At 40.7% G+C, this 20,584-nt stretch overlaps 2 protein-coding genes across 6 annotated transcripts in view; one reads left to right on the top strand and one right to left on the bottom strand.

Moving 5' to 3' along the window:
* Positions 1 to 20,109, bottom strand: part of ATL1 (atlastin GTPase 1) — a 75,136-nt gene extending 55,027 nt beyond the window's left edge. For 2 of the 3 annotated variants that reach the window (XM_041758343.1, XM_041758341.1), the window contains exons 1-2: positions 19,995 to 20,109; positions 4,837 to 5,007 (exon numbers count right to left, since the gene is read on the bottom strand). In XM_041758343.1, coding sequence (XP_041614277.1) covers positions 4,837 to 4,870 — 34 coding nt within the window. In that variant the 5' untranslated portion in view covers positions 4,871 to 5,007; positions 19,995 to 20,109. Of the gene's footprint in view, positions 1 to 4,836; positions 5,008 to 18,409; positions 19,348 to 19,994 lie in introns of those variants that run through there. The other variant, XM_041758342.1, reaches the window with a different exon arrangement.
* Positions 19,482 to 20,584, top strand: part of MAP4K5 (mitogen-activated protein kinase kinase kinase kinase 5) — a 108,913-nt gene continuing 107,810 nt past the window's right edge. For 2 of the 3 annotated variants that reach the window (XM_041758337.1, XM_041758339.1), the window contains exon 1: positions 20,212 to 20,452. The gene's annotated coding sequence lies outside the window, so the exon portion shown is untranslated. Of the gene's footprint in view, positions 19,752 to 20,211; positions 20,453 to 20,584 lie in introns of those variants that run through there. The other variant, XM_041758338.1, reaches the window with a different exon arrangement.

Below are 20,584 nucleotides of genomic sequence, written 5' to 3' on the forward strand. Positions count from 1 at the left end.
GGTCTCCTTTCAAGAAAAACAGAATACAGCCAATTTGAAAAGAAAGAGCAGATAACTATACTATACTCAAGATCGCCTTTGATCTTGCCTCAAAAAACAGAAACATAAACCTAAAAATAAATCTTTGACCAATGCCTTTTCAACAAACAGGCATTCCCTACACTTACTGTGACGCTCAGATAGTTTTTTTTTTTTTGTTTATTTGTTTTTGGTTTTGTTTTGTTTTGTTTTTAAATAAGGGCAGGAAAAGCTGACATGTTAGTATAAATACTATTTTTTGAAAGCAATATTGCACTGACAGTTTCTGATACACTGCAGAAAACCCAAATTCCCATGTGGACTCCCAAGTTTTAAGCAACCGTAATTAACAGAAACAAATTTTAAAAGATGCATTTCTGGTAGAACTTAAACTCTAAGCCCAACATAGAAAGACTGCTTTCTGGGCTACTGCCTCTGATAGTTATCTGTATCCTTTATTTTCCACACTAGTATATTCTTTGCCTTCTTTTCTAGTCCAAGACGATCAAATTTATAGAGCATTGATTTCTCATACCAGCTTAAACCTAGATAGGCTTGTTGCGGCACCTTTTTGGAGTACTATTTTATTTTATTTTTTTTTAATTTTTATTTATTTATGATAGTCACACACACACACAGAGAGAGAGAGAGGCAGAGACACAGGCAGAGGGAGAAGCAGGCTCCATGCACCGGGAGCCCGACGTGGGATTCGATCCCGGGTCTCCAGGATCGCGCCCTGGGCCAAAGGCAGGCGCTAAACCGCTGCGCCACCCAGGGATCCCCTGGAGTACTATTTTAGTTCCTTGTCTTCATCACTTGGACTAGGGAAGCAAACAACCCTATAATTAAATCTTGGATTCATAACATAAATTAAGGGACCTCTGGCACATATCCTCATGGTCTCTGAGTCTGGAATTCCTTATATATTAAAATGGGCATAATAATGTCTACCTCTGAAGAATGGACTTTCAAATGCTTAAATTTATTTAAACTTTTGGTTCAGGGGCACCTAGATGGCTAAGTCAGTTAAGCATCTGCCTTTGGCTCAGGTCATGATCAGAGGGTCCTGGAATCTGAGCCCCTCATCAGGCTCCCTGCCCAGCAGGGAGTCTCCTTTTCCCTCTGCCCTTACCCCCACTCATTCTCATTCTCATTCTCATTCTCATTCTCATTCTCTCTCTCTCTCTCATTCACTCACATTCTCTTTCTCTCAAGTAAATAAACTCTTTTTTAAAAATAAGAAAAATAAACTTCTGGTTCAGTGTAGATTTATGTACAGGTGTCGGGATTCTCAGTTCTACTCATAGACCTGCTTCTCGGTTGTATCTCTGGGTATGATCCTCAAACAACACTCCATTTCTGAGTGTTAGAAGAGATGCTTTTCTGTTTTGTAGTTTCCATGGCCCTACTGGAACCTAACAGGTCTCTGAATACTCAGATAAAAATATTAGTTGTGATATGGTCCTACAGAATTCTCTGAATTGTAGGCTTCCTGTACAGATTTTGCAAATCTCTCTTGCCCTTTTCTTGGAAATCACTATAGTTGCCAATTCTGGGTAGTCTACCTTTGACTTCCACCCACTGCTTTCTAACTAGTCTGGAAAGTATTCAGCTAGATGACAAGGTTAGTTCACTGTCTTTTTTCTTACAAGCTATCACCTGAGTTTTTTCTCATCACAGACCTCTGGCTTCTACAAGAGCCTGCTTTCCCTTTACCCTCAACCATGTCCCATTACCTTATAAAATATTCCACAGTATTATGTTATAGAAAATAAAGTAGAAGACCAACTCTAGGTTCTAATTTCAGTACCTCTAACTTACTAAATATATGATTTTTGCCAATTATTTAACCTACCTGAGATTCAGTTTATTTGCAAAAGGCTATGTCCTGGCAACTAAAGAACCTAAAGATTAAATGCAACAATGCCAGTGACTATGCCTTGAAAACTGTAGTTCTATACAACACATAAATTATTACCAATTCAGCAAAGACGCAGTAGAGCACAGTGGTGAAGATAAAAGAATCTGAAGTCAAACTGCCAGAATTGGAATCCTGGCTTTATCATTTATCTTTGATATATAAAATGAGGATTAGAATGCCTACTTCATATGATATTAGCTCAATGACAGTAGCTATTATTATTATTAAATGCCTATTGCATGTTGGCTATTGCATTAGGTGCTAGTAATAAAATGGAATCAGGACAAATATGGCTAACATCTTCATCAAAGATCTCTATTTCCTACTCCATTTGCTACACTTTTCTAAGAGATTTATTCTTTATAGCAAAGAAAAACCTCAGTAGTAAAGCATTTCCACAGAGCATCAAGACTTTACAATTTCAGTATTTCTTTTCTGTGAAAATATCCAATGAACACACAGTGACTTCAACATTCCTTTTTCTAATTCATAACTTGAGTTGAAATTCTTGATGACTTCTAGATAACTGTCTGGGACATGTTCCCATTAAATATAAATAATCTAATGCTTGTCAATCACCTAAAATGCTAATTAAAAGGCAGATTCCTAGACCCCACTTCAGACCTATTGATTGAAAAACTCTGATTTGCAGCAACATGGATGGAACTGCAGTGTATTATGCTAAGCGAAATAAATCAGAGAAAGACAAATACCACATGATTTCACTCATATGTGCAATTTAAGAAACAAAACAAATGAGCAAAGGGGATAAAAAAGAGAGAGAGAGAGAGAGACAAACCAAGAAACAGACTCCTAACTATAGAGAACAAACTGATGGTTATCAGAGGGAGGAAGGTGGGAGATGAGTGAAACAGATGATGGTGATTAAGCAGTGTGCTTGTGATGATGAGCACTGGGTGTTGTATGAAATGTTGAATCATTATATAGTACACCTGAAACTAATATAACACTATGTTAACCAACAAATTAAAATTAAAACTTTAAAAAATAAAAAATAAATAAAAATAATTTTTAAAAAATTCTGGCTTGACGATGTGGGAATATGCATTTCTAATAAGTTCCCAATGTGATTTTTATGCAAATCCCCTTTGAGAACCACATCCCCAAGACAGAAAAAGCTTCCACTAATACGAAATCCATACCCAAAGAAATAATGAAGAATAATGATCTAAAGCTTCACGAAGGAGAAAAATCTTAATACTTAGAATAAATTTTCACATGTATGTCTTTTAACAGGGTTGAGTCAACAATGCACAGAGATCAAGACAAAACTGACTTGAACATACACACCTTAACTGTGAGTTCAGGAAATTCCTACTCTGGTAGCCAAGGCAAAGGGTGGTGGTGGTAGGAGAACACCGAGAAAGCTCACTCATAATTTCATAAGAAGCAAAGAAAACCATGTTACTGCAATAGTCATACTTACTAAAATTGGGGTTTGGTAATATCAGAAAATGGGACTGCTCTCTCTTAAATTCAGACAACTAAAGACAGACTTCCCTGTACCATCTCCCCACACTGACCACAAACCTTGGGTTATCTCTTAATTGTAAACCTTGCCTAGTGGGAGTTAAGCTGGCCCTGTGACCAATCAGAGAGGCAAGGAGAAATACAGTCTTTTGTTAAAAGGCAGCCCCAAACAACCAATTAAAATTTAAATTTATACCTGTTGGTCTGAAAGATAGTTATAAAAGAGGCCTCATTGAGACACAGAAGAGAATCAAGGAGCTCCAAACTCCTAGTGGATGTAAACTTTCCATACAACAACTTAAAGGTAATGAGCAAAATATTTACCTGCCAAGTAACAGTGGCCCATGATCTGCTCTGGTTCAAATAATAAAATGCCCCGAAAGGCTTTCGTTCCTAAGATGATAGTGAGGCTAGCACTGTGGCTATAAGAAAACGAGAGCCTAAGGCAGAAAAAGACGCCCAATCTGCCCACACTATCTATCCTGAACCAAGTGTGGAGCAGCAGAGCGGGCGGGGCCGCGATTTCTCCTGCATCACTGCGTTCTCCCTTCTCCGCCTGCGTGAGCGCCGCCCACCCACTCGCGGCGTGAACCCACTGGGCCGAGCCTCTCCTCCCCCCTCCCCTCGGCCTGGTGCTGAATCATGAGTCCAATATCTCCAAAAGGTATAACCAAAGAACAATGCCACCCTTAGGGCTGGCCTCAACGGGGTACCAGGTTGGGGTGGAGCCGCGGCTGGAAACCACAACTTTGCTTTCCTTCTTCCCAAATTCCCCAGCCAAGCCCCATATTAAAACAAGAACTGCAGCGCTGGGGGACTCGCAAGCGGACGCCCCTTCTCCTGGGTGACTCAGGTCCGCAACGCTCCCCTGCACCTCCCTCCCACCCCGCCCGCCCCCGGCCCGGCGCGATCCGCCTCATTGTTCCAGCACGCCGCCCGCTCAGGAGCCCGCGCCCCGCCTGGCGGAAGGGCTCAGAGCTCCCCGAGAAGGGGATGGGGGTTAGGGATCCTCACTCCCTCGCCCCTCACCCCTCTCGGCTGGGTAACAACAGCCCCTGCCTACTCCCATCGCCTTCCAGCCTACCGGTCGCTAAAGCGGAACCAACGAGTCTCCCGAGGCGCCTGGCGGGTGCTGTCCAAATGCTGCGAGGAGGAGGACCGGGGGTGGGAGGGTGGGGGAGAAGCAGGGGGCTCCGGCCTTCGCCAAGCCGCAGCCCTGCCCCACAACGCGATTCCGGCTACACCGGTACCACTCAGCCATGCTTTCTCCGGCCCTACGGGGAGCTGCTCGGTTGTGGCCCGTCTCCCAGCCCTGGACTCTGGCGCCGATCAGCCCTTGGCCCTCTTGTCCCCAGAAGCAGCAAGCGTCCCCGTGCAGGCTGCAGAAGTCACCATATGCTACTCACCCCAACTGTTTCTGTCCCTGCGGTTCTTGGCCATGGTGGTCTGGAGACTGGTGGCGGTGAGGCGCTGTCACTGCGCTGGCTCTTCTCCCCGGCCGCAGGTTACTGGCAGTGGGAGGCTCTGTGCCCGCGCTGGGCGCAGCTCGCTGAGACTCTGAGGATGTTGCTGTGGCGCTGGTGGGAAGGAGTGGGGAGGAGAAGGGAGGAGAAAGCGGATGAACCAAGCTCAGCATCACAAGCCCGAGTTCACACAAATACCGGCGTCACACCCTCCCTACCTCAGCCCACCCGCATAGCATGAAGACAGGGACAGACGATGTACTGCAACATTTTCAATGGAAAACACACATACAAACAAAAAGCAGCACCCCCCTCAAACACACTCTCAAAGAATTTAACAGCATTAGCCAGTCACAGAACTACACAAACCAATATACTGCATTATTCAGGATGTTCAAATACCCGTTTTCTAGCATAGTTACACATTAGTGCCAATATGCAAGCAACATTTAAAATATGCAGGCAACATTTATAAAAACGTTAAAATAATCTGCATTTACCTACCAGGCATTTTACCCCCCCCCCCCCCCATTTTAAAAGCAAGGTCATGTTGGTAAAGAGGGTTTCGGGCATTTTTGTATCTGTATACCAAACAGGCCTGACTTTTAAAATTAGGACAGCAAAATTTAGATCAAGATCAAGATAAATGAAAGCTGGAGATCCATCATAATATGTAACTAACCCAACATATAGTGGGCAAAATTACTCACTAGATTTGCAGAGAAAAACTCTGAAGTTATATTGCCAAATACATATATATTTTTTAAAGATTTACTTTATTTATTCATGAGAGACACAGAGAGAGAGAGGTAGAGACACAGGCAGAGGCAGAAGCAGGCTCCATGCAGGGAGCCCGATGTGGGACTTGATCCCTGGGTCCCGGGGATCACGCCCTGAGCCAAAGACAGACACTGAAACCGCTGAGGCACCCAGGTGTCCCTATATTGCCAAATATTTTAAGTAAAATCATATTACATAGTCTGAATGAGCCTTGGCAGCCACAAAGGTTGCAGTTTTGAATAGAAAGCAAAATGCAATAAACACTTTAAAAAAAATTCTCAATCTCTCTAGAAACAGTCCTTTCATGCTATTTGACTCTCAAGATACAATTATCCGTCCCATTCCTCACACAGTTTTCTCCTGCATTTGGTTGTTGCCCACACTCTACAGATCAGTTTTGCCTACAAGATTACTTCCGTCTCGGGGATCCCTGGGTGGTGCAGCGGTTTGGCGCCTGCCTTTGGCCCAGGGCGCGATCCTGGAGACCCGGGATCGAGTCCCATGTCGGGCTCCCGGTGCATGGAGCCTGCTTCTCCCTCTGCCTGTGTCTCTGGCTCTGTCTCTGCCTGTGTCTCTGGCTCCGTCTCTCCTTCTATCTCTCAAGAATAAATAAATAAAATCTTAAAAAAAAAATCACAGGGGATCCCTGGGTGGCGCAGCGGTTTGGCGCCTGCCTTTGGCCCAGGGCGCGATCCTGGAGACCCAGGATCGAATCCCACATCAGGCTCCCGGTGCCTGGAGCCTGCTTCTCCCTCTGCCTGTGTCTCTGCCTGTTTCTCTCTCCCTGTATGACTATCATAAATAAATAAAAATTAAAAAAAAAATTTAAAAAAAAAATCACGATTTAAAAACAAAAAAAGATTACTTCCGTCTCTTAATTACCAGATCTTTGGTCTCTGCTTATTCTTCATCATAAGCAACTCCTCATTCTACGTTCACTCAATATAACTTGCTATCATGGCTTCAGACAAGATCTCCATCCTGATAATTCCCCAATCTATTCTTCTAGTCTTAAGCTTTCTTTTTTTTTTTTTTTTGAAAGAATTTTTTTAAGATTTTATTTATTTATTCATGAGAGACACAGAGAAAGAGAGGCAGAGACATAGGCAGAGGGAGAAGCAGGCTCCATACAGGGAGCCTGATGTGGGACTCCATCCAAGGACTCCAGGATCACGCCCTGAGCTGAAGGCAGGCAGTCAACTGCTGAACCACCTATGTATCCCTAGTCTTAAGCTTTCTTAAAGAGAGAAAATCACCACACCAGAACCAAATTTATAACTGTCTGAGGTCATCTTCACTTTTCAAGATTTTACTTATTTATTCATGACACACACACACACACACACAGAGAGAGAGAGAGAGAGAGAGAGAGAGAGAGAGAGAGGCAGAGACACAAGGCAGAGTGAGAAGCAGGCTCCATGCAGGGAGTCCAATGTGGGACTCTATCCAGGGTCTCCAGGATCACACCCAGGGCTGAAGGCTGCACTAAATCACTGAGCCACCCGGGCTGCCCCACTTTGTTTTTCTACTGACACTTCAAAATCAACATGTCAAAACCCAAACTACTTCACCACCACTGACAAATCTTATACATTCCATATTTTGGTTAATGGTTCTAGTGACCTCGGAGCTGTGAACACTGTAAACAAGTTTACATTATAGTTTTAAAGGGGACTATGTTCAATAGAGCACTAATGAAACAACATAGGAGATAGGAATTATCTCAACCCTGTACCTGCAAACCAAATTCATAGACTAAAAGAAGTGTGTTCTGCTTTTCTTATATATCTTATCTATAATTCTCAGCTCACATTTTAAATGTGAATCTCATTTAAAAAATTATAGTAGAGTACACTCACACACACACACACACACACACACACATACACAGTTGTATAATTCAATACACATCCTTTTTTTCCTATATGTGGGCCTTTACAATATATATTTTTAACTGAAAAAGAAATTTATATTTTTAAAAAACCTCTTTGTAATTAATAGGTAATCTGTAGGATAATACTTGAGACTGTGTGACTATCTTGGCTAAGAACTTCACTCAATGGTTTTTAGAATCCATTGATACCCTTCCCTGAATCAAGTTTATATTAGTGATTTTTAAATCATGATTTTAAAATAATTATATAATTTCTTTTACATTTACAGTTAGCAGCTGGCATTCCCTTTCCCATCTTTGTTGAGAACCACTATGGATTTATGAAATCTAAAGCAAAAAAATTTTATTGCGTTATTTACCATCATTATTCTTTCTAGTTCTCAAATTGCCCTAAATTTCACCAATGGGAATCTCTTCAAGGTAACATCTATGTCCTCTTAACATCTGTTTATTTCTCTTTGATCACTTCCTTATTTTTTGGCATAAGAAAATGCTTCAAGTTTCCCTTGTATTTTTCCCTGCCTCAGGACTAGAATTAGCCAACTTCTCCAAGAAGTTCTGCCTACTTGTAATGAAAAAAAAAAAATTCAGAAACCAAGATCTGGTGCTAGTTGTGCTCATTCCTAGCAGAAATTTCACTGTTTCTAGACTCTGACAATAGACATTGTTAGAAAAATTTATTTTAAGGAGCACCTGGGTGGCTCAGTCAATTAATCATCTGACTCCTGTTTTCAGCTCAGGTCATGATCTCAGGATCATATAATCGAGCCCCGAGTTGGGTTCTATGCTGGGTGTGGAGCCTGTTTAATAGTCTCTCCCCAAAAAAAAAAAAAAAAAAAAATAGTCTCTCCCCTTCTGTCCCTCTTCATCTCTTAAAAAAAAAAAAAAAGAAAGAACGTATTTATTTTTTAAAACAATGAGTTTAATCTAGTCCAAATACATAGGAAACATATGAAATACATATGAAAATACATATATACAGGGTTATTTATTACAGCATCTTATGAAATTGCAAAATACTGGAAACAACTGAGATACCCGTATCTGAGAGTGGTTGAATATGTCTATACAATGAACACCTCACAGCTATAAAAAAGAATAAAGAAGATTTCTTTGAACTGATACAGACTAATTTCCAGAATACTATCAAATGGAAGGGGGAACAGTGAAAATACTTTACCTATCCTTAAAAGAAAGAAAAGGATATGAAAGAACAAAGATATCTGCTCATCCACACAAAAGAAATATAAGAAGAATAAGTTAGAAACTAGTGAGATCAGTTACCTATAGGATGGATGAGAATAGAGTGAAAGTAATGGGAAAATGGGAACAGGATAGTAGAGATGAGGAAGACTGATACTTCCTTAGATGTAACCTTTTTATATAGCTGTTTCTGAGAGCCATGGTAATGTTTCACTTTCTCCAAAATAAATAAATAATTGAAACCAACCAAGATATGGGGGTAGAGGGAGGCCTCAAAATGGAATTACAAACAGTAAATAATAATAATAAAATTTTTAAGTGAACTGAATTATATTACAGGTAAATAACATAACTAGGTGTAGGAAGAATTAATCTGAAAAATTAATTTCAGAATTAATCTGAAAAACTTTAGAAAACAGTATTTTGACTATGTGCTATAATACAAGAGACAGAAATTGTATTCAAGTATCATACTCCAGTTTACTTAAAAAAATTATTTTGTGTATAGTTGATATACAATGTTACATTAATTTCAAGTATACAATACTTCATATTTTTTTCCTCCCAAGTCATACATGGGCTAGCAATTCTGAAATTATTTTATATATGCACTAGGATTGAACAAATATATGGTACATAAGCAGAACCAGACTTCTCGCTTTTTAAGATGAAGTTATAATAAAGAAAGGGGGAAGGATAGAATGAATCCTGTGGTGTTGAGTTGGAATCTGAAGTATTAGTATGATAGAGTAAAAATACAAATAACTCAATTTTTAAAAATGGGCAGAGGATCTATTAGACATTTCTCCACAGAAGATGTACAAATGGCCAAAAACACATGATGATTAAACAAAGATGATTAATATCCTAGTCACTAGGGAAATGCAAATCAAAACCACAATGAGAGGCACCTGGGTGGCACAGTTGACTCCTGATACCAGTTCAAGCTTCTCTCAGGGTCATGTGTTCAAACCCCACATTGGGCTCCACACTGGGAGTGGAGCCTACTTTAAAAAAAAAACTCACAATGAAATGCTACTTCTTAACTACTAGGATGAAAAAGACAATAATGAGAGTAGGTGAGGATGTGGAGAACTTGGCACACCCATATACTGCTGGTGAGAATATAAAATGGTGCAGTTACTTTGGAAAGCAGTCTGGCAGCTTTTCTTTCTTTCTTTCTTTTTTTTTTTTTTAAGATTTTATCTATTTATTAATAGACACAGAGAGAGAGGGGCAGAGACACAGACAGCGGGAGAAGCAGGCTCCACGCAGGGAGCCCGATGCGGGACTCGATCCTGGGTCTCCAGGATCACACCCCAGGCTGCAGGCAGCGCCAAACCGCTACACCACCAGGGCTGCCCAGTCTGGCAGCTTTTCAAAAAGTTAAACATAGTGTTATCATATGGCCCAGCAATTCCACTCATATATACCCAAATGAAATGAAACCATATGCTATGTGAAAACTTGTACAGGAAGACTCATAACAGCATGATTCACAGGAGCCAAAAGGTAGAAATAACCTAAATGCCAAATAACTGATGAATGGATAAATAAAACATTGTATATTTAGATAATGGAATATTATTGACCATAAAAAGGAATGAAGTACTGGTATATGCTACACCATGGATCTTGAAAACATTATGCTAACTGAAAGAAGCCAATCATAAAGACCACATATTGTATGACTCCATTTATATGAAATGTACAGAACTAACATATTTATAAAGACAGAAAGTAGATCACTGGTCACCTATGGCAGGAGGGTGGAAGAGGGGTTAAGGAAAAAGTGGAGAGTGATTGCTAGTGAGTACAGGTTTCTTTTTGGGGTGTTTAAAATTTTTTTAAATGTTTGAAGTCAATTCTGTACAACTCTGTGGATATACTAAAAATGACTGAGTTATACTATTTAAATTGGTGAATTATATGGCATGGTAATTATATATTACTAGGCTGCTTTTAAAAAATTAAAGTCAAGTTTATTTTAAATCAGAAAAAAAGAAGAAAAGGTATTTGTACATTAGTACTCTAGCTCTCCTCTCATCCTGACTTCTCTGGGATGTTACTCCATATTTTGTTCCTTCCCTCCTATATCCTCAATGATTTTTTTCCCATCAGTTCCTTCATGATGCTCATTTCTCATCATAAAAAAGGCTCTCTTCATTCTGTCATTTGCATCAACATGGATGGACTTAGAGTGCATAATGCTAAGCGAAGTAAGTCCAACAAAGAAAGATAAATACCATATGATTTCATTCATATGTGGAATTTAAGAAAAACAAATGAACAAAAAAGACAAAAAAACAGAATCAAATACAGAGAACAACTGGTGGTTGCCAGAGAGGAGATGACTGGGGGATGGGTGAAATAAAGGGGATCAAGAGCATACTTACTGAGCACTGAGGAATGCCTAGGCCTATTTAATATTGTACACTTAAAACTAATATAACTGTATGTGTTAATTATACTTCAATAAAAAAGAAAAAATAATAAAATAAAATGTAACCTCCTTAAGAATGAAAAGGGCTCTCTCAATCACAAGTTTCTCAGTAGTTGATGCTACAACTCATTCCTTCCCTGTATAACTAACAACTGTATACTTGGAAAAGTATATCAGTTAAAATGCTTTGAGCTGTAACTCAAAATAGCTTAATCCAAATGGACATTTACTGTCACATAATTTTTTTGAAGACAGGTTTGTTCTGTGGTGATTAATTCAGCAGCTTAACATCATTAACAATATTAGTTAGGACATGGATTTGGCTGCTGTAAAAAATTACAGCGGCTTAAGACAGATATTCATTTCTCTCGCCTGATATAATCTGAACATAAACCCTCCAGGGCTAACATGGTAGCTTTGAAATATCAAAGAACCTAATATTGGACTTCCATGGTATAAGCCAAGATTGCTACTTGGGCATTTGCATCCTCATTCAGCCAAATAGAAAGAAAGGAAAGAAGGGCATATTTCCATTCTAAAAATATAACCCAAAAGTGGCACATATCAACTCTACTCAAATACCATTGACAGTACATGTCTCACTTATTTGATAAATATATTATGTATATGTGTATCTAACTAACATGTAAAAGACCTAATACTAAAGAAAGAAGGGAGGACATCTGGCTGGCTCAGTTGGAAGAATATGTGACTCTTGATCTCAGGGTCATTGACCCCATGATGGATGCAGAGATTACTGAAATAAATATTTTTTTTAAAATGAAGGGGAATGGATTTTGGAGAATAACAGCAGGCTTTGGCCACAAGGACCAAGTTTGCACTTCACTACCTTTAGTATGTGGACTTATTTTGTAATGTGGGGTCCTATCAGGGTTCCAAAATGGCATCTGCCATTCTAGTCATCAGCACAGTTAGCCATGCCTAGAAACAGAAAAAGGCATGTCTGTGCCTTATGTACCTTGATAAATGCAAGGAAAACCCTCCAGAAGCACTCCCATAGACTTTACCTAGACTTTATCTGTTATTGTCTAGAATTGTCTGTCATAAACCATCCTTGTAGTAAGAGAAATTAGGCTAGGCCAATTGAGATTTCTCCCCTAGCATTGGGGAGGGCCTCTGTCTCATCTCATAGACATAGCCACTCAAAAAAGGTCAACAAAACTGTGGTCCTGATAATAAGGAAACAGGAGAGAAGACAGTTTTTGAGCAAAAGGCCTAAGGTGATAATCACAGCTTTCCTTTTTTCCCCATCCTTCAGTGGTATCTCCTCTGACAGGATGACCCAAAACTTACTTCCATAGGTCCAAGTCCATAGTGGCCTTATCTTTCCTGGGTTGCTGCAGCTTCACATCGTTCAGTAATATTAGACACGTGAATACCAAGAGGTATCTTAGTGCACGTGTAGGGTCTCAGACATAGTCCTTCTTGTTTTCTTTGTAGAGCAACAACCAATTCCCCTTAATAGTGAGGACCAATCACTCCAATCGGTACAATGATCCCCTAACTGTTGCCTCAATGGCTAAAAGGCCTCTTATAGGTCAGCTGACAGTTTCAGTTTCCTATTTAATGAAATTGTGACTGTGTTACTGGGGAGTATCTGCCCCTTCGGACTTAAGATCCACTAAGCCCAATGTTTTAAAGACAAAATTATAAAGTTGTAGAGACAAAAATTCTTCAGGTGAGTTGTTAGGAATAGTAGAAGAGCTACCACTCTATCCCTTGGTTCCTAAGCTCACACATTCTGAATGTAGGGTAGATGGCAACATACAATGGCTACAGAGTTAAGTCCTATCTCATATCCTCACTGGGTTATCTCCTTGCCAGCACCGCAACTGATTCTTCAGCAAACCTTTCTTCCATTCCCTCAAACTAGCTTCTTCTAAGTGATGAATTTCAGGTAAGATTAGTTAATTCCATGGTCATGATTTCATTGTTATATTTTCCTCAAGGTAAAAGGAGTTTCTCACTTAAACTTAATGTTATAATACATGATGAAATAAGGCATTCTGTAAACCCACGGATTGTGGTACTAGCAAAAAAAAAACCCCAAAACAAAAAACAAAACAAAACTTTCCAGGCAGGGAAGGTAAACCTGTATCTGGAATCTGTATCTATTTCCATGAGAATGAATCCCTTTTCTTTCCATACTGGAAGGGATCTAGTATAATAAATTGCCACCAGGTGGTTGACTGGTCTGTCTAGGAAATACTACCATAATGGGGCCCTTGCAATGTCTTCTGCTATAAGCAAGTTAAACACTCCCTAGGGGTAGTAATATTATCCCTGGCAAATGGAAGTCCATGCTATTGAATCCACATTTGGACTTAATTCTTTTGTACATGGGCCCACTAAATTAGCACCAGAGTGATCAAGTAGTGGCTGACAACCATAGAATAGATCATCTTGTAAACCTAATTATTGGAATGAATGCCCTCTTGTGGGCAGTTATGTGGTTCACAGTTATTTTCACATTCTGGGTCCATTTTGAGAATCCATCTGTATTATCTCTCCCATTATTTCCTTTTCTCAGATATTCTTCTTTCCAAGTTACTGGCCCACCTACTAGCCACTTTACATAAATATAGATCTAAACTTCAGGCCATATATATAGATCTATACCTCCTTCCTAACAAAGAGGACAACCAGATGTTCTATTCAATATTATGCCCATGGGGAGAATTTCTCTTCAACCCTATTTTTCAAGGCCACCTCATTAAGGGTAGTGCCATAATTCAGAGGCTATATGCTTCCAGTTGGTATTAGTATATCATGCAGACCATTAATAAACCAGGCCCAAGCTTTTCCTTCCTCTGCTATGCCCATGAGAAAAAGTTCAAAAAAGGGGGGGCGGTGGTGGCAAAGAAGTAGGGATGGGTACAAAGGAAGTCTGTCCATGCCTTCCATATCTGCTCAGGTCACTCCAGTATATACCTTTCCATTTGATAATGAAATTATGCTGCCCATGTTCAATTAATGATTCAGTAAATTAGATAACACCCAGTTCCTAAAGAGCAGTTCACAAAACATAGTCACTCAGTATCCCCCAGTCAGGTGTTTAGTTTTTGCCAAGGCCTGGTTACAAACCAAGAGTTATCTTTCAAATGGAGAATAGTTGTCAGGAGATGAGGGCACATTCTTGTACCAAAACCCTATCAGTGCAGCTTGTGCCAATAACCTGGACCATCTGTAGGACATTCTGTTTTTCCAAGTCCTATGAAAAACTGGCCGCCATATGATTTACATGGTAAATGGGTCAGAGAGCAGCACGTGCAATACGGTGGCTCCAAAATCCAAACAGTCTAACCAAGCACTGTGTATTGTTCTTTGAAGTGGATGTAGAACACAGTAATTCCACTGATTTTTAGAAATTTCACTATTGCACAGGTCTCTGAACTAGGTTTATTTCTCATCCTCTGATAAAAGGGTCTTTTTAAGGTATCTTGGGCAGTTGCTATTTCCTGTTTACTTATCCAGTTTGCACTACGTCATCAAGGTAATAGACTAACAGGATGTTCTACTAGATATCAAGAAAACAAAGGTCCCTCTGGAATTACAGCATATTATAACTGAAGTGTTTACATGGGTCTGAGGTTAAGATAATGACAGTGCTATCCAAGTCATGTGAAGGCAAACTGCTTCTGATTATTTCTTTTAAAGGGAACTGAAATCTACATTCTAAGTGTCAATTCAATAGCTATATTCTAGGTGCCAAGGGCTGTGTTGATTTGTTCTAGTAAAGACTCCACATGTAGAAATACAACTGTGAGGCTTCTCCCTCAATTCAGGTACTCTAGACTTGTGAACTGGTTACAGTTTAAGAATTGGGTGATATGTACTAAATCACCATCACAGTGACCTGAGTTCAATTTCTCATCAGACCTGAAATTTTTCTGCTTATATATGTCAAGTAGCACTTAGGTAGACTATTGGTTTCATTAATTGACATTGATGATCATACACCATCGAAGATCCTTGCAAACACCCTTGATTATCACTTCCTCCTGAGGGTTATCATGGTAATTGCGCTGAACATGCCTTTGACAGTTAAGTCCCACCTGGCCTCTACCAGGATTTCAAATATTCCCACTGAAATCATGGATCCTGATTTCATTGTGGCATCTCCATTATCATTTCCAACCAATTAGGACAGCCACCAAAGAATTTTTCAAGGACATCTGTAGCCCTTTATCTCAATGCTTTGATAAAGGCAGATATTATAGGCCCTTATAGGGATGGTATGGATAGAGCATTACTAAGCCAGATGCATATAAAAGGGCAAGTCCAACATTCCCATCTCCGTGAATCTTCAGATTCCTTCCTCTACAGTATGTCTTGGAAGTTCTGGCATCTCAGCATAGAGACTTCAAATAGCCAATTCAGAAAGACTACCACTGCTCAAGTCAACCTGAATCACAGGTATTTGGCAAGACCCTGTAATTCCAGCAGTGCAAAAGTTTTCTTCTCCAAGAACAGGTCTTGTCCTTTTCCATCAGGGCTATGCTAAAATCTCTCTCCTTTTTAAAGTTTTTATTTAAATTCCAGTTAGTTAACATACAGTGTCATATTAGTTTCAGGTGTACAGTATAGTGATTCAACACTTCCATAGATCACCCGGTGCTCATCACAAGTGCACTCCTTAATGTCTATCACTTATTTGAAACATTATTCTTGTTCAAAGTTCTCAGTGTCATTTATATCTATCCAAATGCCCCCATCCTTGTTGCAGGATCCCAGTACTTCTATACCAGAGCTCTTACCTTGGCATAACAGATCTAGGTCTCACATTTAAATACTATTGCAACTCAAGAGCCTTTACTATTCAGCTATGGGCTTGATTCTCAGCCATTATTTCCCCTTCAGCTACATGAGAAATAGGTTTCTTCGAAGCTGTCAAAGAAGCTTTTGGATTTTCTACTCATGCCTTCAGTTTGGAACTCAGGCTATTTGTCTTTTTTTTTTTTTCCTCAAGTATTCTCTCAGAGGCAATAAGAGCAAATGACAGCATGATTTTAGTGATCATCACTATCAAAGCAGCTAAGTGCTAGATATTGGCCTTCCATTGCTGCGCCCTCCATCTCCTGTCACTATTGATGGTTATTTCAGTAATTGTGACACCCTTGTTTCATTTTCCATGGCAAGAAGTTTATATAGGTAATCACCAGATTATGTGAGTAATACCATCCCACAAAGCAAGGGTTTCTTTCCTGAGGTTTCTTCTAATACCTGTAACTATTAATCACGGTTCTGGCAAGAAAGATACAGCACAAAGAGAGAATCTAATGAAAGGACTATTTATAAAAATGAGAACAGGGTTTAAGGAACTAATAAGGGATAGTGAAACACCCTGAGACTAGAAACAGTGGAATGCCATTATTATACTCATCTTAAAGGGGCAAGGAAAAAAAGAGCTAGTTAGAATACTGTAAGAGTGGTAGAGGTATAGGATAGGGCCACAGTGAGGCATTGTGGTCTCTTCTGACCATTAGGGCTTCTGAGAACATTAGTTTATATGAGGTGAAAGCAAACTCTGAGCATCTCTTCTGGATGTTATACTTATTATACTGTGAGGAAATCAAGGAACAACGTAAGATTATTTATAACTTACATTTTTTTCTTAGTTACTGAATTTGCAGACAGGATCGAGTTGTGAGCCAAATACAGGAACCCTGCTACCAATCCTGATAAAAACCTAAAATCCATCCTGGGAATCAAGGTTAATTTTAACATATCAGATGATCATTTCAAGCTGGATAAAAAAAGGAATATTCAACTGTTCTTTTTTTATTTTTTAAATTTTTGTTTTTATAATTCAAAACGATTTTAAGTAATCTCTACACCCAATGTAGGCTCAAACCTACAACCCTGAGATCAAGAGTCACACGCTCCACTGATCTAGCCAACCAGGTACCGCAACGCTTCTTTTTTAAAACTCCCCTCATACTGACTTGATACTGATTCTGAATGAGATACATGGTCTACTGCTGTCCAGAACAAAATAGAGCTCTTCTATTCTTCAAAAACATGATTCTTCCCTCAATAGACAACTGACCCTAATTAGTAACAGAAAGAATAGCTGAACTATTTGAAAATCTAAATCATAACTGTGGCAGATGTCTCCCAAAATTTAATTATATCTAACAAATCCATGGAGCAATAAACTCAATCACACAGTGTTACTTTTTGCAACTAGTTTATGCCAGAAGGTTCATCAGGAGATTATACAGGTTAAGCCTACATGTTCCATACACAAAACTTAATGTCCTCATGCTCTGTTCTGTCACACTTGAGTTTTAATAAGGCTTTCTATCTTGGATAATTAGTTGCAAACCTTACCTAGGTAGAAGTTAAAAATTTTCCAGTTTTTTTTTTTTTTTATTCAGCCTTGGCTGAAGAAACCAGGAGCCACAGATTACAATTAGCATTTTACTAAAGAACTTTGACAGAATGGAAAAACACTACAAAACACAGAGCAAACCATTACAGGTTGTTATGTAGATGAGAGTAAAACCTGGAAGATATTTTACATGTCAGATATTATGAAGACACAAAGAATATATGATAATGAGGCAGAGATAAAGGGCTTATCAAGTTATATGTATTCTTATTTCATACTTTGTTATAACATTCGGCAGTTTGTAAGAAACTGCTAGCGACAATTTTAAAATTATTATTATTACATTTTATTATTGAAAGCTCTGTGCTTAATTGTTTAGGGTGTAAAATTAAATTTATGTGCCATATGTTTATTTTATGGATATTAAACTTGACCATGTAATATTTAACTCACCAGCTATGTAATATTTAACTCACCAGCTATGATTTCACTGATCTTGTTTAAATGAACTCAACCAGTATTTTTAAATAAGATTTTTAAATAAGATTCTTTTGGAGTTAGAATAAAACAAATGTTTTCCTCTTTGCATCAATGGCAGTATAAGTAATGATTATAGCAGACATATTTTTAAATCACCACGTAAAATTTCAACTTTTTCCATGCTATCCGCCTCTGAATTGATAGTCAAAGCATATGGATCTGCCATTGCTGGCAACATAAAAATATCTGCACTCCAGAGTCTTGTTGAAGCCTATGACCTCAAACTTTTTATTACTCAATTCATATCAAACATTGTGTTTCAAGAATAACATGCTTGCTTGAAGGATTATCAGACACTTACCCTTGTTTCAAATTGGGAGTTCAGCGTTTCCACTTTATGAAGGCTCATGAGGTAAAATTCTCTAAAGTCTTCGTAGTAGGACAAGATGTGCCTCTCTTGATCAACTGCTTCATTGTGATCTCAAAAACACTATAAAACCCCGCTGCTTTGGCGAATTTGCTGCATTGCTCTAGTATCCTCTTCTCCCTCTCTTTAACATCATACCTATTTCTTCATTTACCTATTTTGATCTTGTGTAATAGTATGTATTTTCTGTATGCTGCCTCAAATTCTCTGGAATAATGCAAGTATAAATAAGTAAGAATAAACTCCAGACTAGAAAAAGGATCAATGCTTATAGGGTCAAAGGAAGAAAAAAAAGAATTTATGACTGTAAACAAGTACTAGGATACCAATAGAACATTTGAAAAGATTTTGAGTCATTGAAGCCAAAAGTATGTGCCCACCAAAACAAGTGCCAAGAAGCTTTGAAAGAAGGAACTGTTCTTCAACAATTTTTTCAATGCAGCAAACACATAGGCTTTGTCCATAGAGCATGTAAGTCTGAGCTTACTTATGTTCGCTAAATAAGTGCCTTTTGTGCAGGGAGCACAAGAAAATACATATATTCCTTGTCCTGTTAAGGTGTAAATTTAATTTCTACATTATACAATTAATTACAATGATCACCAACAAGGAGTATATCGCCTGAGAACGGAATTGAATTGGATGCTCAAACTCACAAGCCAACATCTGCAACTTGCTCTTTCCTGATTTTTCAGTTACTAAACGCATTGGCTGAGCATTATCTGGCTTTTCTGTTGGAAACTTCTCCTGAAATATCTTTTATGTATTTCTACTGAAATACATAAATCTGGCAACTTTATTTCTACCTTCAGAACAGGACTGGAACTGAAATTGCAAAACAGCTTGTGAAACATCAGCCCAATGACTTCCTCGAACTCCTGTTTCCATACTCTGTGCACTGTGAAGTAGTTTATGACCTCTTACATGGATTAACCCTCTCTATAATTCTGTAAGACGCCTTATAAACACTTTTTTTGGGGGGGGGGTGCCAGATACAAAACCTTAACCCCAAAAGCAGCAGATAACGACCCTGAGATATCGCCAAATATGATGTGCTGCCCCAGATCACCTACTGAGGAGGTGGTAGAGCCAGAATCAGGTTGTGGGCTCTGCTTTTGTTTTTATCTCGTGCAGAGCTCCGGGTCCCATGCAAGGCGCAGTCCCGCCATGAGGCATAGCGTGTATCCCCAACAGGGATAAAGGCCACTGAGGCTTCCTGGGAATTCAGGCTTTCGGAAATGTCGTGGAAAAACTCAGGAGAAGACAGGTTGTGCAGGTAGGTGTGTAGTGCAGCCTCAAACTGGTACCACCGGGAATGATTTGCAAAACAGGAAGGTGCAGTGGTAGGGTGTGCCGCGGCGAGGCTAGGCCGGCCCTGCCCCGACCTCCTTCCCCGGCGCCCCGCGGCAGGTGACTTCTGGCCCAGTGCCCTCAGCCTACCTACCTTTTCCGCGTTGACCTGGAGAGGCTGCCGTCGCGCCCACCCTTCCCCCCTCTACCCGTCACCCTCCAAATTTACCTGGCGAATCTGGGGGGGCGGTTTAGCGGAGGCCCGTAGGCTCGCGAAGGCCCGCCCGGGGGGGGGGGGCGTCACCTCAGCGGGGGGCGCAGCCTGAGGCTGAGGAAGGACGCGCACCGGCGGGGGGGGGGGGGGGGGCGGTGGCCTGGCGGCCGGGAGGCTGTCGTGTCCCGACCAGGCCTCAGGGCGGCACTCTGGTCCCGCGGCCGGCGCGCTCGGGCGGGCCGCTGGGCGCCGACCCACGCTGGCCGGGAACGTTTCACCCGGTGACGCAGCCCCGGGTGGGGGACGTGGTGCGGCGGCGGCGGCGGCGGCGGCGACGACGGCGGTACGCGCCTCCGCCGCCTGCGAGCGGACGTGCGGGGCGGCGGGCGGCGGCGGCGGCGGCGGCGGCGCAGGGTCCGCAGCGGCAGCGGGCGCCGGGACGCGGGACGCGGGACGCCGGCGCCGGCGTGGAAGTAGGTCCCCGGCTCCACGCTCAACAAAGAGCGGGGCCGCCCCCCTCGGGTACCGAGCCGGCCCCAGGCCCCGGCGGGCGGGGAGGCCGGCGGGTGTTCGCGGACGGCCGGGAGGGGGAAGGGCCGCGCCCG

Source organism: Vulpes lagopus, chromosome 6 (genome assembly GCF_018345385.1).
Source record: "Vulpes lagopus strain Blue_001 chromosome 6, ASM1834538v1, whole genome shotgun sequence".
In the NCBI taxonomy this organism is placed as follows: Eukaryota; Metazoa; Chordata; class Mammalia; order Carnivora; family Canidae; genus Vulpes; species Vulpes lagopus.